The sequence below is a fragment of the Nicotiana tomentosiformis genome, chromosome 7, assembly GCF_000390325.3.
Source record: "Nicotiana tomentosiformis chromosome 7, ASM39032v3, whole genome shotgun sequence".
Lineage (NCBI taxonomy): Eukaryota > Viridiplantae > Streptophyta > Magnoliopsida > Solanales > Solanaceae > Nicotiana > Nicotiana tomentosiformis.
Window position 1 is genome coordinate 24,090,696 of NC_090818.1, and position 22,455 is coordinate 24,113,150.

At 39.8% G+C, this 22,455-nt stretch overlaps 2 protein-coding genes across 2 annotated transcripts; both read left to right on the forward strand.

Moving 5' to 3' along the window:
• Window positions 1-11,907: 11,907 nt before the first annotated feature.
• On the forward strand, window positions 11,908-12,393 carry LOC138895359 (uncharacterized). The gene has a single exon (XM_070180040.1). The coding sequence runs from the start codon at window positions 11,908-11,910 to the stop codon at window positions 12,391-12,393; it is 486 nt and encodes a 161-aa protein (XP_070036141.1).
• An 8,851-nt stretch (window positions 12,394-21,244) lies between these two features.
• On the forward strand, window positions 21,245-21,670 carry LOC138895360 (uncharacterized). Its single transcript, XM_070180041.1, has 2 exons — window positions 21,245-21,412; window positions 21,479-21,670. The coding sequence occupies exons 1-2, from the start codon at window positions 21,245-21,247 to the stop codon at window positions 21,668-21,670; spliced, it is 360 nt and encodes a 119-aa protein (XP_070036142.1).
• Window positions 21,671-22,455: the final 785 nt, after the last annotated feature.

A 22,455-nucleotide genomic window follows, 5' to 3' on the forward strand; every position in this document is an offset into this window, starting at 1 on the left:
TCAATAGGAAGCAAATTAAACAACGCTATTCACACTACCCCTACCCCCACACTTAACTAGTGGCATGTCCCCATGTCATAAAATTAAAATGCAAAGGTGAAGAAAACTCCCCTGATTTAGTCATTCTATGTCGGAGATGGTGCCGGGGTCTAGGTGACGAGCCCGGCCAAGTGCACGCGACCATCCCATGATCTTCTTCTCAGACTTGGCATTTTGAGTAGCAAATGAGTCCACTCGGGTTCCCAATCATTGACAGAAGTGCGTATCCCCGCCATCTCCTGTTCCATGGCAACCATTCTCGTTTTCCATATGTAGCTTGAAGGTTCTCCAACACCCTGCTCATGCGGGGTGGTAGCATTAACATCCTCTTCGTGCACCTCCCTGTCCTCGACGGGTGCATCAGACTCCTCACTCTCCACCTCAGTAGCCACAACAGGTTCCTTCCGAATGATAACTTTATAAGCCCTAAATTTCTTTTCTTGCTTAACCTTCCCATCTGTAGCCTTATTTTTTGGTACCCGTGCCTCACGACACAACCGAGTGACTAACGACGGGAAAAATAACCCATACCTCTGCACCTGACAACGAATTGTCATCTCATCTTGAATGACCTTAGTCACATCAAATTTGTGGCCAATGATAAAGCACTAAATCAGAGGAGCCCGGGGACCATTCACCTCAGTTGTGTTGCTGGAAGGCATCAGGAGGTTATTAATGATATATAACCAGCACTTCCCCTCAAAAGTGAGTGAAGCAGAGTAAAATTTATGGCCCTGGATTAACCACACCACCTCCTTCCAAGGCACACAAATTGTCGCAAAAAACGTGAGCCACGGGTATGGTTCCCTGCTATGCGCCAAATAGTAGTCGTCTGCATCGGGGTGTTCCACGTACTCCGGCAGGTGATAGGCCCTTTGGATAGCCTCCTTGGAAAAATTCACCTTTTTTTTTCCGGACTGTACACACGCAGTCCTCATGTTCTGGGCAATTCACGTAGAACTCCTGAACAACCGTAATATTTGCCTCGTCAGCTCCTTCGAAGAATACCCCCTTTCCTCGCCTGACCAATTTCTCATGATCTCGGTAACACTCATTGAGGAGAGACCCGATGTCGATCCCCCTTTTAGGTATTGGATTTTTGCCCGCCTTGCTATTAAATTGTTCTTGGGCTTCCCAGGAGACAAACTTGTTTTGATCATATGGGCGAGAGGATGCAGAAACTCGCGACCTGAACGTGCCACATGTGTATCTATGGACGTGTATGCTTGCCTACCAGTGGAGGCACTAGAAGTTTTTATTTTCTTGGAAGGGGCCATTTGCACCTGAAACAACCTGACACATATCAGTAATTAGATCACTCTACGGACCAAGAAGGGCTACTCAGACTTCACCCGAATAGTGGTCACAAAAATACACTTCTATATCCATGGGAAAGACCCACCCCGAATCAGTAGAATACACCCCCATTATCAGTTCACCCAAATTAAGAGCATAGATTATTATCGGGTGAGCAACAGATTCTAGAATACATCTCTTTACCTCATTGTGGCATTTACACAAACACCTAACATGAAAAGCTGCTCTTATACCACACAAAGTAATTTTAGCCCTAGGTAGACTACATACACACCAATTCCACTACCTAGCAACCATACTCTCAGTACCATTGGTGAAACCCCATCTTCAACCCCACAATAAAAGGAAAAAGAAACGAAAAATAAAGAACTATAAAAGAAAAAGGAAAAAGAAAAACATGGAAAAATAAAGTTACATACTTGAGGGGTCAATTGGAAGAAGCTGACTTGAGGAAGAGGGAATGAGAAAGTAAGGAAGCGGGTGTGTGAGGGTGTGTTTGGTCGCAGAGAGAGAGAGGGATATTGGGGCGGGTTAGGGTTTAGTTTGGTGAAAGATGAGAGAAAAGGGGAAAAGATTAGAGGGGGGTTCAGGGAAGGGCCGAAAGTAAAATATTAGGGTACTTACCTGTGCGTGGTCAGGTCCTCCCGTGCACGACCGTGCACACATGTCAGAACACCGGTACACATGCGCGGTTGGATGTGCGGTCCTCCCTCCAGGTGCGCAGCCGCGCATCTCCAAGCGTGCTGACGTTGTATTTTGCGCGATCAAATATGCGGTGCACCCCACCAGGTGCGCGGTTGCACACTTATACACGCACAAAGTGCCTTTTCAAGGTCTCAATTCCGCCCTTCCACAATAAATACCTTATTGCAACCATCAAGTCGTAATATACACTAACCTTTACCTAGTCTATGCTACAAAAAAAAAAAAAAGAGAAAAATTAAGCTAGTAGAAGAGTTAGAGGTAGTTCTGAGTTATAGTCGTTAGCTTGACTCAACCGACCTTCCTCAACTGATTATGATGCTCGAGGATTGCTGGGCAAATCCTCCAGCAAGATATGGTTTTAAATTATGCCCATTCACTTTAAAACTCTCCGTTCCGTCCATGTTCTGGATCTCAATCGCCCCATATGGTGATACATGTTTCACCACATACGGTCCCGTCCATCTAGACTTAAATTTTCCGAGGAACAATCTGAGTCTACTATTGTGTATAGTAAAACCTTTTCCCCTTCATGAAATTCCTTTGGTTAAATCAGACGGTCATGTCATTTCTTCATCTTTTCCTTGAAGATTCGCGCATTCTCATATGCGTCTAATCTAAATTCCTCCAGCTCATTCACCTGTGACATTTTGTGCTCACCTGCATGACTAAGATCAAGATTAAGCAATTTAATTGCCCAATAAGCCTTATGCTCTATCTCCACATGTAAGTGGCATGACTTTCCATATACCAAGTTGAAGGGAGAAGTCCTTATGGTTGTTTTGAACGTCGTTCTATACTCCTATAGAGCTTCATCTAACTTTATTGACCAATCCTTTCTGGAAGCACTAACCATTTTTTCTAGAATTCTTTTGAGTTCACGGTTAGCTAATTCTACCTGCCCACTAGTTTGAGCATGATATGGGGTTCCTGTTTTATGAGTTACCCCATATTTAGACAGCAGAGTGCCAAACTGTTTATTTACAAAATGTGACCCATTGTCATTGATAATGACTTGGGGAGTTCCAAAGCGGGTGAAAATATTCTTCTGAAGAAATTCACATACTACCCGAGCATTGTTTTTTCCTAGTGGGGATTGCCTCGACCTACTTGGAGACGTAGTCAACAACCATTGGGATGTACTCATAGGAATGGGGCTGTCACGACCCAAATTCAGGTGACCGACACCCGGCACACTACCCGACCCGAGTGAACCAACCCATATGTTAAGACCAAGTATAATTGCGGAAGCCAATTGAAAATCTTGTACATTTTCAAATCAAGTCACAACATATTTTTTTCTTTTCCAAAGTCATACATGAAACATTTCATAAAAATTATATAATCAAATTAAATGATTATTCCTTTATGCATGACGTCCACAATCCTATTTTTACAATCCCACAACTATCTATGGAGCCTCTATACCAAAGAATAGAACCAACACTTGGAGTAATTCCAACAAAATAAAATAAGAAAGAACATGATAGCTACCACGAAATAAAAGTGTTGCTTTATAATACCTCGGAAAGAGAGTCATCCTAGCATGACTGCATGCCACATATCATACATCATCCTGAAACATGTAAAGTAAGTGGGACCCTGGAGGGAGCCCCTAAGAACTGAGTACATCACAACGGTACTCAATAAGTGTCAGACTCTCTCTAACTTAAGTTCTTGGGACAAACTTTATAAAAATAATGTATCAATATTTGATATAAAACGATAAGAAATTTTATCAATTCACGATCCTTGTCATTTTAAATAAAAGACAAGTAAAACATAACCCACAATATATACTTTTAAAATATTTATATCAACCCAAGATTTTAAATAAAATCAAACAAAATAATTCCATTTGCTTTAAGTCATAGAAATCACTTTCGGCTCCTTAGGCCTAAACATAAGAAAATCATCCTTACCTTTCACTGGGAGTACTATACCATCACCGACATAAGAAGGTCAACTAGGTTTTGTACCTAGAGGCAAGTATCATATACCCTACTTGCTCAGGTCGTCTCATCGTAGTGCCGTACGAATCGCCTCAGCCATGCTAATAATAGCACAAATTAGTACTCTCTCGAGGGAGAGCACTCTGCCGTAGTCTATACCACAAAGTGGCCATCTACGCCTACACATGCACGTGTACTTTCATGACAACGAACACAATATATTCGAAGTCAATATCGGTGAACACAAATAACTCCCAAAATATTTGATACTTCAAAAATAGATTCATAGCATAGTAGCTTCAAAAAATCTATTTTTATCAAATTATAGCATTTATAGAAAATCTAAATCATTTGAACAAAAATAAATAAACAACCTTTTATATGCTAAAGCCTTTAGTAATTTAACATCAATCTTTAAAAGATACCACAAGTGCTATTCTGCTCATCAATTTTCAAAAGAAATACTTTCCATTAAAACTTATCTTTAGCATTCAAATATGTATACTCTTTTCAATATGTAAGTTTTGATAAAATCTTATAAAATTTACCTTGAGTGTCATTTTGCCAACAAGATTTAAAATAAATTTTATAAAACAGCATGACACTACATATGCAACATAATATTTTAGTACATGGAGACATCCGTACTTGTTTATCCCCAAAAGCACGAAAGCATATTTGCAAACACCTTAAGTATTAACTCAAAACATGCTTTTAGAGAAAGTCCCTCAAGTAGAGTAAGTTTTAATCAATTTACCTCGCTTTGGCTTTATTAACATTCACAAGCTTTCAATCCTCTTTCATCATTCCAATGTTGATTAAAATACTCAAACATCACCAACAAGTCGATATCTACAACTAGATATCCTAATTACATCAAAATATGATCTAAAATATTGATCAATGTTCATATATGGCTCATAAGTTGGCCACAAGCCTCCAACAACTCAAATCGTCAAATTGATTCAGATGCTAGACCATTCAACTTTATTCTTATATTTTAATACCCATTCAAAGTCATTAATGATACTACATCAATTGTCCAATGCCACCAAGTTACTATTCATCATCTTCTATAATCAACACTTGCAAAATGTACAATTCAGGTGATTACTTAGTTGATCACTTCCATCTTTTGCTAACAAATAATTCCATAGGCTCATTGTATTCATCAATTTCATCGCCAAGATTACCATTCATCTTCTCTCTTATTTTCTCAAAAGTACTATTCTGCCATGAACTAGAGTTTCATAATCCAATCTTTCAACCATTAAAACTTGTAACAAATACTTCAAATACTTCTAACTACTCATAGTAAACGAGTTTGAAGCATTGGAATTACCTCTAGTAGATCAATCTTGAAAAATCACAACTTTTGGTGATTTTTGTGTTCTTGAGGATTTGATGATGAAATCTAGTATTTGGTTGTAAGAATGTTGTTAGAACTCATGTATATTGAGTAAGAATCAACCCAAAACATCATTAATAACTTACCTTAGTTGATTGGACTTGATTTGAGCTCAAAATCACCTCTTCACCTCAAGAACCCTAACCCCCAATACATAAAATACGCTCTTCCCCCGATTTTGTATTTATAGGCCCAGATTTCTGAGTTTCGGAGGCGGCCCCGGATGCTTCCCCTCCCCAGTTCACTCCTCTTTGAATCTAGGATACATACCCGGATGCTATGTCAATACTTCACTGCCAGCTTTTCTTTCGGACGCGGCCCTAGATGCTTCGTATCCCCAGTTCACTCCTCTGCCAGCCTTTGGTAATTTGGTCATAACTTCCTGTAGGAATATCCAAACGAAAAACGGTTTGCAGCGTTAGAAACTAACTCGAAGATATTTCATTTAATAGATTCTAAATAACACTTAAGTATTTCAAAATTTTTCGGGGTGCTACATTCTCCCCCACTTAAGAACATTCGTCCTCGAATGTTTTACAAGTCACTTCTAAGCATAGAGTTACCATCCTTTTATCTCCAACCACCATGCATAGGCACTTATTGACTTTATAAGGGTATTATAATTCCTTTCCAAAATCTCAACTTACTTATGACCCTCAAAATTTGGCTACCTTTACAAATTCTTAAAATATTCGGCAAAGTTTTTCTTATAACTAGGACTATCCAAAAAATTTAACCTGCCCAGAACAAGCCCCCACACGGGCACCAATAACAATATAGCTCAACAACTAGCAATATAGAATATGATAAACTATTTAGGCCCCACATGACCTTACATATATCATAAGTGCATCAAATATATACTTTTGTACTTTGAGTATTTACATACCTGTGTACTGCTCAATATTAATAATAGCCACTCGACATAGTACCCATATCACTACTGAACATATGTGTAGTCTTTCATCTTGAATATGTCAACTTGTATCTGAAAAGTATCTTCAAGTAAACCAAAATCTCTCTATGATTGGTACTTTTACAAATTTCACATTTTTTTGAATAATATAGAATGACACATTTCCATGCTGCCTAAATTCTCAGCTTCCTCGAAGCTATGTCTCATGCTTGGTGAGAGCGAAGTTATATTGTCCACTTGGTACCTATAAACTTATCCATTCCAACTCATAGTCTCAAAGTTTTATTATAACAAATACTTTCAAATTAGTCTATTATCTTTTATGAATCCTGTTTCCAGTAAAAGTTTTCCCGCCTTAGACTTTTAATATTCTCTAATCATCAAAATTATTTTGGAATGTTCTTTTATTCCTTCCAAAAATTAATAAGATATTTGTCTAAGATTTATCCATCATATGATAATTTCATATTCCCAACCTTCGCTCATGAGCTCATGTTAGATTCATAACTTGATAACTATTGCTACCAACAAGTTTACTCTAAAAATAATTCAACTCAGTTCGTTCGATTTCATGACACTAGTTTTCCACCTACTCGCGGACATCTGTGTTCCAGTTTTATTTCTTAACTTTTACCAATTCCTTGATACCATTGAGTATCTTGTGATATTTTTCTACTAAAACTTTGGGATTGCATTTATTTCCATGCGCACCATATACATGCTATTGTAGCCCATAAGCTTTCAACAGTCGAGAGTCATCGTTATCACGATGGTACTCACACCCTTTTAATATTAGTGCTCTTCTTTGAACCCGTGCTTTTTAACTAGCATACTTTATTTTTGTATAGAAAAGTCTCTTCTCATTCAGGAATGCACATTACATCACCCTTTTCTATTTCATTTCGTGCTAAGTGTGTACACATTAAAATACCCTCTTATTCCACTTAATCCCAAGTACAATTCAAAGTACTTCCTTTTTCTCCGCCAATACTTGAATTTAATTCAAATCGCACATGTCCCCAAGTGTTAGGAATATATTCGAGTTGCCCATTAAATCTTTGACTATCATACATAACTTTTAACATCCCTGATGCAGAACATCGTAATATATATATATATATATATATATATATATATATATATATATATATATATATATATATATATATATATATATATATATATATATATATATATATGGAAACATCTGTACTTGTTTGTCCCCACAAGCACGAAAGCACATTTGCAAACAACTTAAGTATTACCTCAAAACATGCTTTTAGAGAAAGTCCCTCAAGTAGAGTAAGTTTTAATCAACTTACCTCGCTTTCACTTTATTAACATTCACAAGCTTTCAATCCTCTTCCATCATTCCGGTGTTGATTAAAATACTCAAACATCACCAACAAGTCGATATCTACAATTAGTGGGCGTTTGGACATAAGAATTATAAAATTCCAAAATAGGGGGAAGCATTTTTCAAGTGAAAATGGTATTTGAAATTAAAGAGTTGTGTTTGGACATGAATATAATTTTAGGTTGTTTTTGAAGTTTTGTGAGTGATTTGAGTGAAAATTTTGAAAAACAACTTTTTGGAGTTTTTAAAATTTTCGAAAATTTCCAAAATGCATCTTCAGTGAAATTTGGAAATTTTATGAACAAAAACTGATTTCGAAAAAAATAAAAAATTTTGAAAAAAAGGAAAAAATTTGTTATGTCCAAACGGGCTCTTAGATATCCTAATTACATCAAAATATGACCTAAAATATTGATCAATATTCATATATAGCTCATAAGTTGGCCACAAGCCTCCAACAACTCAAATCGTCAAATAGATTCAGATCCTAGACCATTCAACTTCATTCTTATATTTTAATACCTATTCAAAGTCATTAATGATACTACTGCATCAATTGTCCAATGCCACCAAGTTACTATTCATCATCTTCTATAATCAACACTTGCAAAATGTACAATTCGGGTGATTACTTAGTTGATCACTTCCATCTTTTGCTAACAAATAATTCTATAGGTTCATTGTATTCATCAATTTCATCGCCAAGATTATCATTCATCTTCTCTTTTATTTTCTCAAAACTACATAGTCATGCCATGAACTAGAGTTTCATAATCCAATCTTTCAACCATTCAAAGTTGTAACAAATACTTCTAACTACTCATAATAAATGAGTTTGAAGCATTGGAATTACCTCTAGTAGATCAATCTTTAAAAATCACAACTTTGGTGATTTTTGTGTTCTTGAAGATTTGATGATGAAATCTAGTATTTGGATGTAAGAATGATGTTAGAACTCATGTATATTGAGTAAGAATCAACCCAAACCATCATTAACGAATTACCTTAGTTGATTGGACTTGATTTGAGCTCAAAATCACCTCTTCACCTCAAGAACCCTAACCCCCAATACAAAAAATATTCTCTTCTCCCGATTTTGTATTTATAGGCCCAGATTTCTGAGTTTCGGAGGCGGCCCTGGATGCTTTGCATCCCCGGTTCACTCCTCTTTGAATCTCGGATGTAGACCTGGATGCTATGGCAGTACTTCACTGCCAGCCATTCTTTCGGATGTGGCCCCGGATGCTTCGCATCCCCAGTTCACTCCTCTGCCAACCTTTGATAATTTGGTCATAACTTCTTTTAGGAATATCTAAATGACAAACAGTTTGAAGCGTTAGAAACTAGACTCGAAGATCTTTCATTTATAGGTTCCAAATCACATAACATATTATATATATATATATATATATATATATATTCTCGTCCAGACTTAGGTCTTGTGCGTACTCATTTGGAACTTTAGTCTATCACGTAATTTCCAAGTTAATTTGTCCCAAGGGCTCTCCTTATGCCCTATATCACTTCTAATATACCTCGTACACTTATTATTATATCCAATTAATATCCATTATTTTAATAGTCCCCGTATTCACACAAAATAATATAATTAGCACACGTTAACTTTCTTAATAGCACTTAAGTATTTCGAAATTTTCCGGGGTGCTACAGGGACGATGGGAAAGGACCCATGAAGTCGATGCCCCAGACATCGAATATTTCACATAAAAAAATGGAATTCAGGGGCATCTCGTCCCTCTTACTAATCTTACCTGTCTGTTGGCACTTTTCACATGCAGCCACGTAAGGTCTTGCATCCTTCTACAGGGATGGCCAGTAAAAACCGCCCTTCATGGCCTTCGCTGCTATCCTATTTCCTCCAGCTTCTCCATCATGACAATGGGACAATATACTTCCCAATTTCCCCTTCTGGTACACATCTCCGAATCACTCCATCTGCACATAATTTAAACGAATAGGGGTCATTCTAGAAGTAGCTTTTCACCTCGCTTTGCAACTTTCTCTTCTGGTCGAAGGGCAAGTTGTGTGGTAGCCATACACTAGCCAAAAAGTTGGCTATGTCAGCGTACCATGGCAGTCCATCAGAGACCGTTGCAATGGAAAAAATTTGCTCATTTGGGAAGTCTTCTCGAATGTCCACCGCTTCAACAAGTGGTTTCTCCAATCGCGATAGGTAGTCAGCCACTTGATTTCAAGATCAAACTCTTGCAGCAATAATAACCACTACATCAGATATGGTTTGGACTCTTTCTTGCTCGTAAATACTTCAGTGCCGAGTGATCAATATGCACTATCACCTTGCTTCCTACTAGATAGGATCTGAACTGGTGGAAAGCGAATACCATTGCAAAGAACTCCTTCTCCATGGTGGCATAGTTCACTTGAGCATCATTCAAGGTCCAGCTTGCATAGTAAATGGGTTTGAACATTTTATCTCTTCTCTTCCCAAGCACTGCTCCCATTGTCACATCACTAGTATCGCACATGATCTCGAAGGGTTCGCTCCAGTCAGGAGTCACCATTATGGGAGCACTCACTAGCTTTTCCTTGATCAGTTCGAATGCTATGAGGCACTCTACATCGAACACAAACATCACAACCTTGGCAAGTAATGTTGTTAAGTTCTTGGTGATGCTGGAGAAATTCTTGATGAACCTTCTATAGAACCCTGCATGCCCCAAAAAGCTTCTGATTCTCTTCATTGAAGTTGGTGGTGGGAGCTTAGCGATCACATCTACTTTAGCTCTATCGACCTCGATACCTTCCACTATGACTTTATGGCCTAAGACTATCCCCTCCTTAACCATGAAGTGACATTTTTCTCAGTTGAGTACTAGGTGAGTGTCTTCATATCATTACAGTACAAGTTCGAGATTCCTTAAGCAATCCTTTAAGTCATCTGCAAATAGAGTAAAGGCATCCATGAACACCTCTAGACACTTCCCGTTCAAATATAAAAAGATTGACATCATGCACCTCTGAAAAAGTAGCTGGTGCATTGCAAAGTCCGAAAGGCATTCTCCGGTATGCAAAGATTCGGGAAGGTAGGTAAATGTGGTTTTATCAACATCTTCGGGAGCAATGGGTATTTAATTGTATAATGAATATCCATCTAAGAAGCAGTAACATCCACGCCCTGCCACATTCTCTAACATCTGATCAATGAATGAAAGAGGGAAGTGATCCTTCCCTGTTGCATCGTTCAGCCTTCGGTAGTCTATGCACATCCTCCAACCCGTAACTGTTCTGGTAGGAATTAGCTCGTTATCCTAGTTTTTCACCACCGTCATGTCCTCTTTTTCGGCACAACCCGTATGGGGCTGATCCATTGGCTGTCAGAGATGGAAAATAGTATACTCATATCCAGCAGGTTTAGTATCTTTTCTGTACCACCTCCTCAAGATTTTTATTCAATTTGCGTTGGGGCAGCGTTTAGCTCTTGTATTGTATTTCTTCATCTATTTTTCTATCCTTTAGTTGTAGATTATAGTTCCTTTAGTTCCTTTGTTTTATTTCTTCACCTGTTTTTCAATCCTTTAGTTGTAGATTATAGTTTCTTTAGTTCCTTTGTTTTATTTCTTCACCTGTTTTTCTGACATTTATTTGTAGATTATAGTTCCCATTAGTTCCTTTATTTTATTTCTTTACCAGTTTTGCGACCTTTAGTAGTAGATTATATTTCGGTAATTCATTTTTGTCGCTTGTTTTCGGGATAGTGCTGCATAGTGACTCCTAGATTATAGTGGCTTTGGTGAACGATGGTAGGGTAAGGTCTTATCCTCGGAGGTGTCAGCGAGGGGGAGGGGGTGCGCCTAAGGGAGCTACTAGGCTGAGAGTGGGGTCTTGGAACATAGGAACTTTGACTTGGAAAATCTGTAGAGTTAGCGAAGATTCTCGAGAAAAGAAAGATTAATATAGCTTGTGTATAGGAGACTAGGTGAGTAGGAGATAAGGCACGGGATGTGGGCAGTTTCAAACTTTGGTATTCTGGGAGGATAGGGGCAGGAACGGGGTAGGTATCTTGGTTGATAAGGACCTATGTAAACTAGTGGTGGAAGTTAGGAGGGTGAATGACAGGCTGATGACTATTAAGCTAGTTGTTGGAGGTTTTACTTTGAACATAATCAGTGCGTACACACCCTAAGCAGACTTGGATGAGGAAGTCAAGAGGTGTTTCTGGGAGGATTTGGATGAGATGGTGCGTGGTATCCCGCATACCGAGAAGCTTTTCATAGGAGGAGATTTCAACGGCCACATTGGAGCGATGTCTGGGGGGTATGATGATGTGCATGGTGGCTTTGGTTTTGGAGATAGAAACGGAGGAGGAACCTCTATGCCGGACTTTGCTAGAGCATTTGATTTGGAGATAGCAAACTCAACTTTTTCAAAGAAGAGGGATCACTTGGTCTCCTTTCGGAGTTCGGTGGCCGAGACTCGGATTGATTATTTACTCTGCACGAAGTCTGATAGAGGTCTTTGCACGGATTGCAAGGTCATCCCGAGTGAGAACCTCTCCACCCTTCATAGGCTCCTGGTCATGGACCTTGAGATCACGAGGAAGAGGAAGAGGAAAAAGAGGGCGATGTATAGCCAACATAGGATAAATTGGGGAGCCTTGACGGAAGCTAAAGTGCAGGAGTTGGGGGGTCAAGCTGGTGACTATAGGGGCTTGGGGGAGTAGTGGTGATGCAAGCGCTATGTGGACCACAACTGCGATGTACATTATGAAAGCCGCAAGAGAGGTATTATGGGTCTCAAAGGGTTACTCTAGTGGTCACAAAGGAGACTGGTGGTGGAATGGAGAGGTTCAAGGAAAAGTAGAAACCAATAAATCAGCGTATCTGAAGCTAGTGGAAAGTGTAGACGAGGAGGAGAAGAGGGCGAATAGGGAGAATTATAAGTTAGCTAAGAAAGACGTAAAGCTAGCAGTTACGGCGGCCAAAACTGCAACTTTTAGCCGTTTGAATGAGGAACTCGAGGGCCGAGGTGGGGGATAAAAGGTTGTTCAGGTTAGCCAAGGCGCAATAAAGGAAGGCTCGTGACTTGGACCAAGTGAAGTGCATCAAGGACGAAGAAGGTAGAATTTTTTGGATGAGGGGCTTATCCGTCAGAGATGGCAGACCTACTTCCATAGTCTCTTGAACGATGAGGGGGATATGAGCATTGTACTAGGTGATTTGGAACTCTCTGGGAGTCGTTGTGACTTTGGGTATTGTAGGTGGATTATATTTGATGAAGTTGAGGGGGATATGCATAAGATGAGCAGGGGCAAAAGGACCAGGCCGGATGAAATCCCGGTGGAGTTTTGGAAGAGCGCGGGCAAGGAAGGCTTGGAGTGGCTCACTAGGTTATTTAATGTTATTTTTAGAACGAATAAGATGCCCGAAGAGTGGAGGTGGAGCACGATGGTTCCTGTATACAAGAACAAGGGTAATATCCAAAATTACAATAACTATCGGGGTATCAAACTTCTTAGCCATACTATGAAAGTCTGGGAGAGAGTGGTAGAGCTAAGGGTGAGTAGGACTGTGTCTATTTCTGAGAACCAGTTCGGGTTTATGCCGGGGCGTTTGACTACAGAAGCTATCCACCTTGTTAGGAGATTGATGAAGCAGTATAGGGAGAGAAAGAAGGACTTGTATATGGTGTTCATCGACTTAGAAAAGGCGTATGATAAAGTTCTGAGGGAGGTTTTTTGGAGATGTTTGGAGGCTAAAGGTGTACTGGTTGCCTACGTTAGGTTGATTAAGTACATGTATGATGGAGTAAAGACCCGAGTAAGGATGGTGGGTGGGGACTCAGACTATTTTTCGGTTATGATAGGGTTGCATCAGGGGTCGGCACTCAACCCTTTTTTGTTTGCTTTGGTGATGGATGTACTGACGCGCCACATCTAAGGGGAGGTGTCGTAGTGCATACTATTTGCAGATGATATTATATTGATTGACGAGACACGAGACAGTGTGAACGTGTAATTAGAGATATGGAGGCAGACCCTGGAATCTAAAGGTTTCAAGTTGAGAAGGACCAAGACAGAATACTTGGAGTGTAAGTTCAGTGGCGAGACTCAAGGAAGGGAAGGGGAGGTGAGGCTGGACTCGTAGGTCATCCTTAGGAGAGGGAGTTTTAAGTACCTTAGGTATATTATTCAGGGGGATGGGGAGATTGATAAAGATGTCACCCATCGTATTGGGGTAGGATGGATGAAATGGAGACTCGCTTCCAGTATTTTGTGTGAGAAGAAGGTGCCATTGAAACTTAAGGGTAAGTTCTACATAGTGGTGGTCAGACCAACGATGTTGTATGGGGCTGAGTGTTGGCCAGTCAAGATCGCTCGTGTCCAGAAGATGAAGGTATCAGATATGAGGATGTTGGGATGGATGTGCGGGCACACCAGGTTAGATAGGATCAGAAATGAGGTTATTCGCGACAAGGTGGGTGTGGCCCCTATTGAGGACAAGATGCGGGAAGCGTGGATTAGGTGGTTTGGTCATGTGAGGAGGAGGAGCACAGACGCCCCGGTGAGGAGGTGTGAGAGGTTGATATTGGAGGGCCTACAGAGAGGTAGAGGTAGGCCAAAGAAGAGGTGGGGAGAGGTTATTAGGCAAGACATGGCGCAACTTCAACTGACCGAGGACATGACCATTGATAGGAAGGTATGGAGGTCGAGGATTAGGTGTTGATACCCAATTTTGCCCTCATATTTTTTCAAATAATATAAATACTTTCAAAACATCATTTTGCATCATTATTTAGTTTACAAATCTATACAAGCATTTTTCTAGAAAAAATTATAATTTTTAGAGCTTTAAATTTAATTTTTCTGCATTTAAATTACTTGAATAATTTATTAATTACTCCTTTCAATTATTTTGGGATGACTTAATTACCTAAATTATAATTTGCATTCATAATACACGTTTCATATATTTTTACTTCATTTTATATAATTACATTAGTATTTTAAAAGCTATTTGCACAATTTTGCGGTAATAGCCTATACTCGTACATAATTTCTTTTTATGTATACCAAAATAGCACAATTTCTACTATTATATAAACCCCTCCCCATTCCCCTTTAAGGGGAGAGACGGGAATCGACATATTTTCACTAAAAGATTTGAGGCTTTGTTCTGCTATTCTCTTGTTCTGTATTCTGGTTTTGGCCGGCTGAAAGCCAAGGCCACTAAGACTCTGTTATTAAACCTTCTCTTGGTGCGAGCATTTTTTGGAGTTCTTTCGAAGCTCCTGGGAACTTTGACGCATTGAGATTCTGGGTTCTTGTAGAATTTTTGCTCTTTACTGTTATTCGTTTAACTGGTAAGTTACTGGACTTCTGCAATTTCATTCTTATATGCCTGTGATTCGCATATGTTCTCACTTCTGAAATTCATAGCTTAATATGTTTCTTGACTGCCCTTGTGTCCAATTCGGCCAGCTTTACCTCAGTTTTAGGTCTCTTTAGCATTTAATTTCACATAATATGGCTACTCTGAAACATGCTTATGCCTAATTTGAGCAATTTAGATTCTCTTAAATCCGTTTAGCCAATGTGTTCTGAACTACTGCTGTGTGTGACCTTTGTACTTGTTAGCATCTCTTTAGTGTTTAGTCTGCTTAAAATGTCAATTCTGTTATTTGAATATGCTTCATCTGCATAATTTGTACTTTCTTTAGTTAATTAGTCTATTGTGTCCAAAACCTGAATGTTTACATTTACTATCCGATATGAGCTTGTTTTCCCATTCTGTTCTGAATCTCTGTAATGGTAATCTTGCCTATGTAGTATATTTTAAGTCTGTGTTAAGATCCTTCTCTACCAACCATAACTAATTCCCTGTTAATATGTCCCTCAACATGTTTTTGGCTCACTTGATTCACCAGTAATTGTCATAATATGTGTTGCCCCATCATGCCTAATGCATGTTCTATTGTCTGATGTGAAATTAACATGGCAATTTTATAGAACTAGGATATATACTTAGCATAATTTGGACCATTAGGTTTTCACTTGTTTGGTATTGGGCATTCGTGCATGATAATCTTTGTCAATCCAGCAAACTTGTTCTTTCCTTAACTCTGCCAATATGTGACTGCCTATGTGCTAAATGTTGAACCTGCTTCAAAATCTTTACTAAATTTTCTTTTAAATCCTGTGACATGTTCGATTATCTCCTCTATATGCTCAACTTAGCCATGTTTGTTTTAAATTATAAGTGTATCCTTAAATTCCTGCGTCTCAACCTTGGTCCACTCTCCTTCACTTGTTACCTATGCTCTCTTAAATTTCTCATTCTTAGCCGGCTGAAAGCCAAGGCTACCTAGGCTTTATTGCTGACCTCCCTAGTGTGAGCACTGCTCGGGGTCCATTTGAGGCCCTTGTGAACTCTGACACACTAGGATTTGGGTCCTTAGTCATTCCCTGAAACTTAAACTACCCCCATTCAACCCCTCTTTTCCTATTATCTATTTGATGAATACAGCTCCTTGTTAGAAGTCTGGGTATGCTGTGTGAGAATTGCTGAAGGCCCAGACAATACTGGGTATTTTATCTGGGCATGTTGTGGGCCTATTGTCATTATTTGTATAACATTTGTATCTTACTCATTAATGGGCATGTAATAACATTTTATAAATGATTGGGGTGTTAGTAAAGTGGGGAGTGGGTAGATTTCTAATATTTGCATACCAAATGGGTAGATAATATGCCTATAGGACTCAATGATTTACTTGTTATATATATGCTATTCAATCACTATGTGCACTATAGAAATCATGCCATTAGGGGAAGCATACACACACACACAGTCTGCGAGCAAACATGGATTCAAAGTGCTGCAATCATGCTTACTACTACATGCTACTAGAAAATCTGCCTATAGGAATAAATGTCATTGATTTCAATTCGCATCAGCATTCACTAGAAATCATGCCTACAGTATTCTGACTTCTCCGTTTGCCACTATCACCTAGAAAATATGCCTATATGATTAAAGTATGACGATAAAATCAGCTCTTAAGTGCTGAACGTTAGAGATCCTGCCTATATGATATAATTACTCACCATAATTTGTTAATGTTAAATCGCTCAAACATTGTTTCATGTATGCTATTCTTAGAAAGCATGAATAATTCTGGGCTTTCCTCCAATAGATTTCATGGTCACCTAGTGATTCACATCTAGACACAGCATCTATAGGTTAAATAACTGGAAATCTGCAATCTCAAATCATCATGCGACAATCGTATAATTATTTGAAGATAAGCAGTGCCTAGTCTTTGAAACTGCTTGTATGTTTTAATGCATAGTCACATAGAAATCATGTCTATAGGGCTTAAGGTTCTTAATTTTGAAACGGCCTAACATGAAAACCTGTTTCGCGTGCATTTGTTGCTTAAGTGTGGAGGCTAACTTGAGCCCTTAACTGCTATATTTGAAGTCCAATATGTGTTTTGTATGTCGCCTAGTTTTGACATTTTGAGCAGCCTAGATAAGGTCTAGAACTACCTAAATAAAGGTCCAAAGCCTCCTGGACCATAGGCGTGGGACGGGTAGTGCACGTATAGGGCACGATCTAGAATTGAATTAGAACGCTTTTAGGTAAATAACGTTAACCTAGTAATCGGGTAGCAGGAGATGATAGTCTGTGCCCGCTGAATAATATGAGTAACTCCCTACCATAAGGGAGTTGCGAAATATTACTTATGTTGCACGGGGTGATCCTTTAGGCTAAAAAACTTATGACCCCCTTTTCCCTTTCTATGTCTACTGTTAGAATTAGAATAGATGTATCTATATATTCGTATTAAGACTTTTGTAATAAAATTCTTTGACCTTTATATTCCCTTTGCTTATTTGATCACTTAGCCTAATCCACATAATTTTAAGTTCGGCCGGAACCCACAGTCGTGGACCTCGAAGAGTGCCTAACACCTTCTCTTTGAGGTAATTTGAGCCCTTACCCGATCTTTGGTGGCGTTGACTAGTCAAACAGAGTTATCTGCACAATAGATGCCCTAACACACCCTAAAAATTACTAGGTGGCGACTCTTATTCTTTTAATACTCTATCTGCCATCCAAAAGAGTTGTCTCACGTCGAGGCCCACTCTGGCGAGAAAACGGGATGCAACAGCATGACGACTCTGTTGGGGATACTTAGGCTCTTACCATAATGAACTTGGCTTATGTGGATTATCTTCTTTGTTATAATAGGCACATCCTTTCCCTTCTCCACCTTTATTTGTTTAAATTTATTTTAACATGCACATCCCTTCCCCGTTATTTGCTATGACTGCTCTTCATTTGACTACTATATCATGCCTCTCCCATCCCTACTCCCTTACTTGATTTATTATATTCTCGCATATATTCCATGAACTAACTTCTCCCTTTGTCTTTCTTTCTTATGCTTTTTATGATTTAACTTATTGCTGTATTTGCTGCTTTTACATATTATCATGCAAATACTTGGAAACATGTTATTATCTCTGTATAAAGCATTCTCCACATCATACTCCACTCGTGCCAATTATCAACATAGCAACACTTGATGAGTGTCTGCGCTCTTCTAGAATTACCCTTTTTAAATCGAAAAGGCTTATTTGGGGTAGACTAGTCGATCAGCGGTGTAGTCGACGGTGCCATGCCTTTTCCTCTCAAGTTGTCCGCTTGAGAGTACTAGTCTAGACCATTCTAGAAACCTTACTCCACCATCAAATGTACATGCATCATGTTAAACCTAGTACGGGTTATGACGTTGTTAACGTAATCCCGCTAAGATAAGCCTTGTCCAAAGTCTGACGGGTTTTCCACAATCCCAATGGACACTACCACGTTATGTGCATCACTTAGAGAAAATGTACCAATATGTTGATCATTATTGTGTAAATGGTTGAATTTGGAGGGGTTGAGGGCCGACTCTATTTGCTTGCAGAAAATGAGGCACGAAGTCCCCAGGTTCGGCATGGTCTAAAACATCCCACCTCTGTTACTTGATTGGTGAAAAAATCTCGCGCCTTGCGACAAGAATCATGTGAGAAGGGTCCTTGGTAATTCGCCGTCCTTGCTAGACATCCGACCAAATGGGGCATTGATTGAGGCCGCTACCATGCTCTGGGATGAGAAAAGGGTCGTCTTCCGCTTTGATGACATAGAAATGACTCCTCTCCTAGAAGAAATAAGAGGCTTTGCTAAGCTTCCATGGGATAGTCCAGGGTTATTAGTGCCAGAGAATCGCACCCCTCGCGGTATTCTAAAAATGCCAGGTTTCAAGAAGAATGATGAGTTGCTTTGTTTGAAGAAGTCATACATCCCATTTGAATTTCTTTATGAGCGTTACGGGCACAGTAAGTCACATCATCTTCATCATGAGGAACTTTCCATTACCTCCTTAGGTTGGACGCACCGCCGAGTTTATGTATTTATCATTTGCTTCTTGGGTTTGTTGATATTTCCAATGAAAGGGGGATGGATTCACACTCGTTTAGCTATGGTTGCAAGAACTTTAATGGAAGGCATCGAGGGGCAAACCTACACCATCATTCCTATGATCCTAGCTGAACTGTACCGCGCTCTAGATCGGTGCAAGCATGGGTTCGGACATTTTGAAGGTTGTAATCTATTATTGCAAGTCTGGTTATTGAAATACTTTCAGAGGGGAGAATACCTCCAAGAGCTTCTGCGATGACCATTGAATGACTACATAGCTTACCATCACCCAAAGAAAATGACCTTCATCCCAGATAGGTTTGCACAGCCCGGAGGTGCTATAAGTTGGATGCGTTTCTTCAGCAATCTAACAGACGAGAAGGTACATTGGATGTTTGAGTAGTTTCCCAGCAGCGAGTTCATCATCAGGTCGAGGGATACTACTCATTTGGTATTGATCGGGTTGTGAGGCATTTATCCTTATGCTCCTATAGGGGTAATAAGACAAGCAGGAAGAAAACAGGTCATACCTCGGGTTTCCAACATGGTCCAATACAAGGTAGATTTCAAAGGGGACATCATTCCTTTCAAGTTCGAGGCACAACATATGTGGAACCAGAAGGTCATTGTGGAAAGGGAGACTATCGAGCTAGACAGGTACCATGCCGGTCATATGCATTTCTATCCATCATGGTTGGTAGATGATATAGTGGGAGACGTCAAGCCAGGGGTCAATTTGGAAAATATGATCATTGATGATGCTGCCGAGGCACAGGTCAAGTATAGAAGGCTTTGCAAAAGGGTTTTTGAGTCTGAAGCTAGACATCTAGAACAACATAAAGTGGACATGGAGGCAATTAATGAATGGAAGGAAATCGCCACTAAGTCTACCGAGAGATTGCAATATTTAGAGCAAGGGTTGATGAAGTTTTAGGGAAAGATGAGGAAGAGGCTTTCAGATTGTCAGAACACGGATGGCAATGAAGGAGGGCATCTAGCAAAGGCTTACCTATTGTTGGATATGTGCGACCTGGGGAACCTGATTGACGGAGTCAAGAGATCCAAGCATGGAGAAGGTCCCTCAGGGACTAAATAGATTTAGCAAATGACGTTCTTTACTATTTTCTAGCTTGGTTTAGATTTCGATTGTAATAATGCTAAACGTCATTAGTAACATCATTATTATTATTGATTTAGTAAAAGTTTGGCTCATTTCACATTAATGAAATGACGCAATATTGGCATCGATTTTCTCCGAGTCTATATGTCGCCGAGGCCTACCTCGGGCACAATGAGGTCCCCAATTAGGACGCGAATTATTACATGATTTTACGGAACATGTTTAAATACTACAAGCATTCTTTCAAATATCCCTACTGAATTGGTTACCTTGGTTTGTTTTTCTTTCTTTTGATTATTCCCATTCCCCAAGGCTGGTTCGTGCATACTAGCATCATCTGCATATCACACTAGATCCAGAGGTCCTCCACCTCCTCCTCCACCAAGTGATCTTAAAGGCAGAAGCAAAGGGAAAGGAAAAATGGATGATCTGAGCGGTATCAGAAAAGACAATGCTACTATAGCAGAAAACATTGAAACTTCAGATGGCCGAAGTATTCCGGCACAGAACGAATTGGTCTTACGCCTCGAACAGAAAATCCTGGAGCTACAAGGAGAACTTGAGCAGGTTCGAAACTTGGCAAATCTTTCCCTCACCCTAAACGTCCCTGATATCAGCCAACAAAATCCAAATGCCCAAAACCCGGCACCACCCCAAAACATACAAAATCAAAATCCACCGTCGAAGCCTCCCGCACCACATCAATACACCACAACTCCTCAGAACCGCAACCCTCCACCAGTACCTACTCCACAATAACACCACCATCATCCGACTCAATACCCGTAAACCACCACTTATCATGCTCCCCAGAACGCGCCCAACCTACTCTTGATCCCCAAAACTCAACCAATGACCATCCTTATGCCCAGATTCCCGGAGTTCACCAAAGCAATCCCATATATATGGAAACCTTACCCTGCACCCCACAACAAACCCTATATATACCGAAATCAATCGAGAAGGACCTGCTCATCAAGAACATGGTGGAAGAACTCAAGAAACTCACTGGCAGAGTTCAGAGCGTCAAAGGTGGTAAGGGCATTGAAGCTTTGAATTATGAGGACTTGTGCATTCAACCAGATATGGAACTGTCGGAGGGTTACAAACCTCCCAAGTTCGAAATGTTCGATGGAACTCGTGATCCTAAGGTACATCTAAGGACATATTGTGACAAACTTGTAGGAGTGAGCAAAGATGAATGAATCAATATGAAGCTATTCATGAGAAGCATCACAGGAGATGCTTTGTCTTGGTACATCAGTCAAAACCCGAAGAAGTGGGGTAATTGGGTGAGCATGGCGTCAGACTTCATGGATAGATTCAGGTTCAACACAGAAAATGCACCCGATGTTTTCTACATTCAAAATCTCAAAAAGAAACCAACAGAAACTTTCCGCAGATCTTAAGCTGCAAAGGTAAGGCCAACGCTTGAAGCAGAATAAATGAATAAGTTCTTCGTCGGAGCTCAAGACTCGCAGTACTATAAAAGGCTGATGGTTATTGAAAACCATAAATTCTCTGACATTATCAAGTTGGGAGAAAGAATAGAAGAAGGAATTAAGATTGGAATGGTGACAAATTTTGAAGCACTACAAGACACAAACAAAAGCTTTGCAGTCAGGAGGTATCTCTAAGAAGAAAGAAGTGAGTGCTGTAATGGTGGCCCAGGGTCCTAAGTATCATCTCGTATACCAAACACCTCCACCCACATACCAACCCTCACCCCCAGATATAAACAACTTGCCATCACCTACCACGCCTATATAACCCAAACCGCATATTATCACTCACCACTACCTACCCGCCAAAATTACCAAAAACCAAGACCAAACATCGACCGCAGACTACCCAGACAATACACTCAAATCGCTGAACCTATAAACCAATTGTATGAGAGACTGAAGGCTATTGGTTATGTCACTCCCATTCCCGCCGTTTCTATGGAAAACTCTTCTCAGTGGATTAACCCAAACAAGACGTGTGCCTATCACTCAGGCATGAAGGGCCATACCATTGATGAGTGTCGCACTCTGAAGGACAAGATTCAGACATTGATCGACACCAAGGTCATAAAGGCAGAAGAAGCCACACCCAATGTTTGTAACAATCCTATTCCGAATCACAGAGGTGAGGGAGTGAATGTGATAGAGACCGATGAGGAATGGGATCCGGAAGGGTCAGTTGGACTCAT

Bases quoted from the DNA above. Each gene is read 5' to 3' on its own strand.
- LOC138895359 (XM_070180040.1), top strand. From the start codon at position 11,908: ATGGTGCGTGGTATCCCGCATACCGAGAAGCTTTTCATAGGAGGAGAT.
- LOC138895360 (XM_070180041.1), top strand. From the start codon at position 21,245: ATGGTGGAAGAACTCAAGAAACTCACTGGCAGAGTTCAGAGCGTCAAA. The intron at 21,413-21,478 runs GTACATCTAAGG...ATCAATATGAAG, and splicing joins ATGGAACTCGTGATCCTAAG to CTATTCATGAGAAGCATCAC.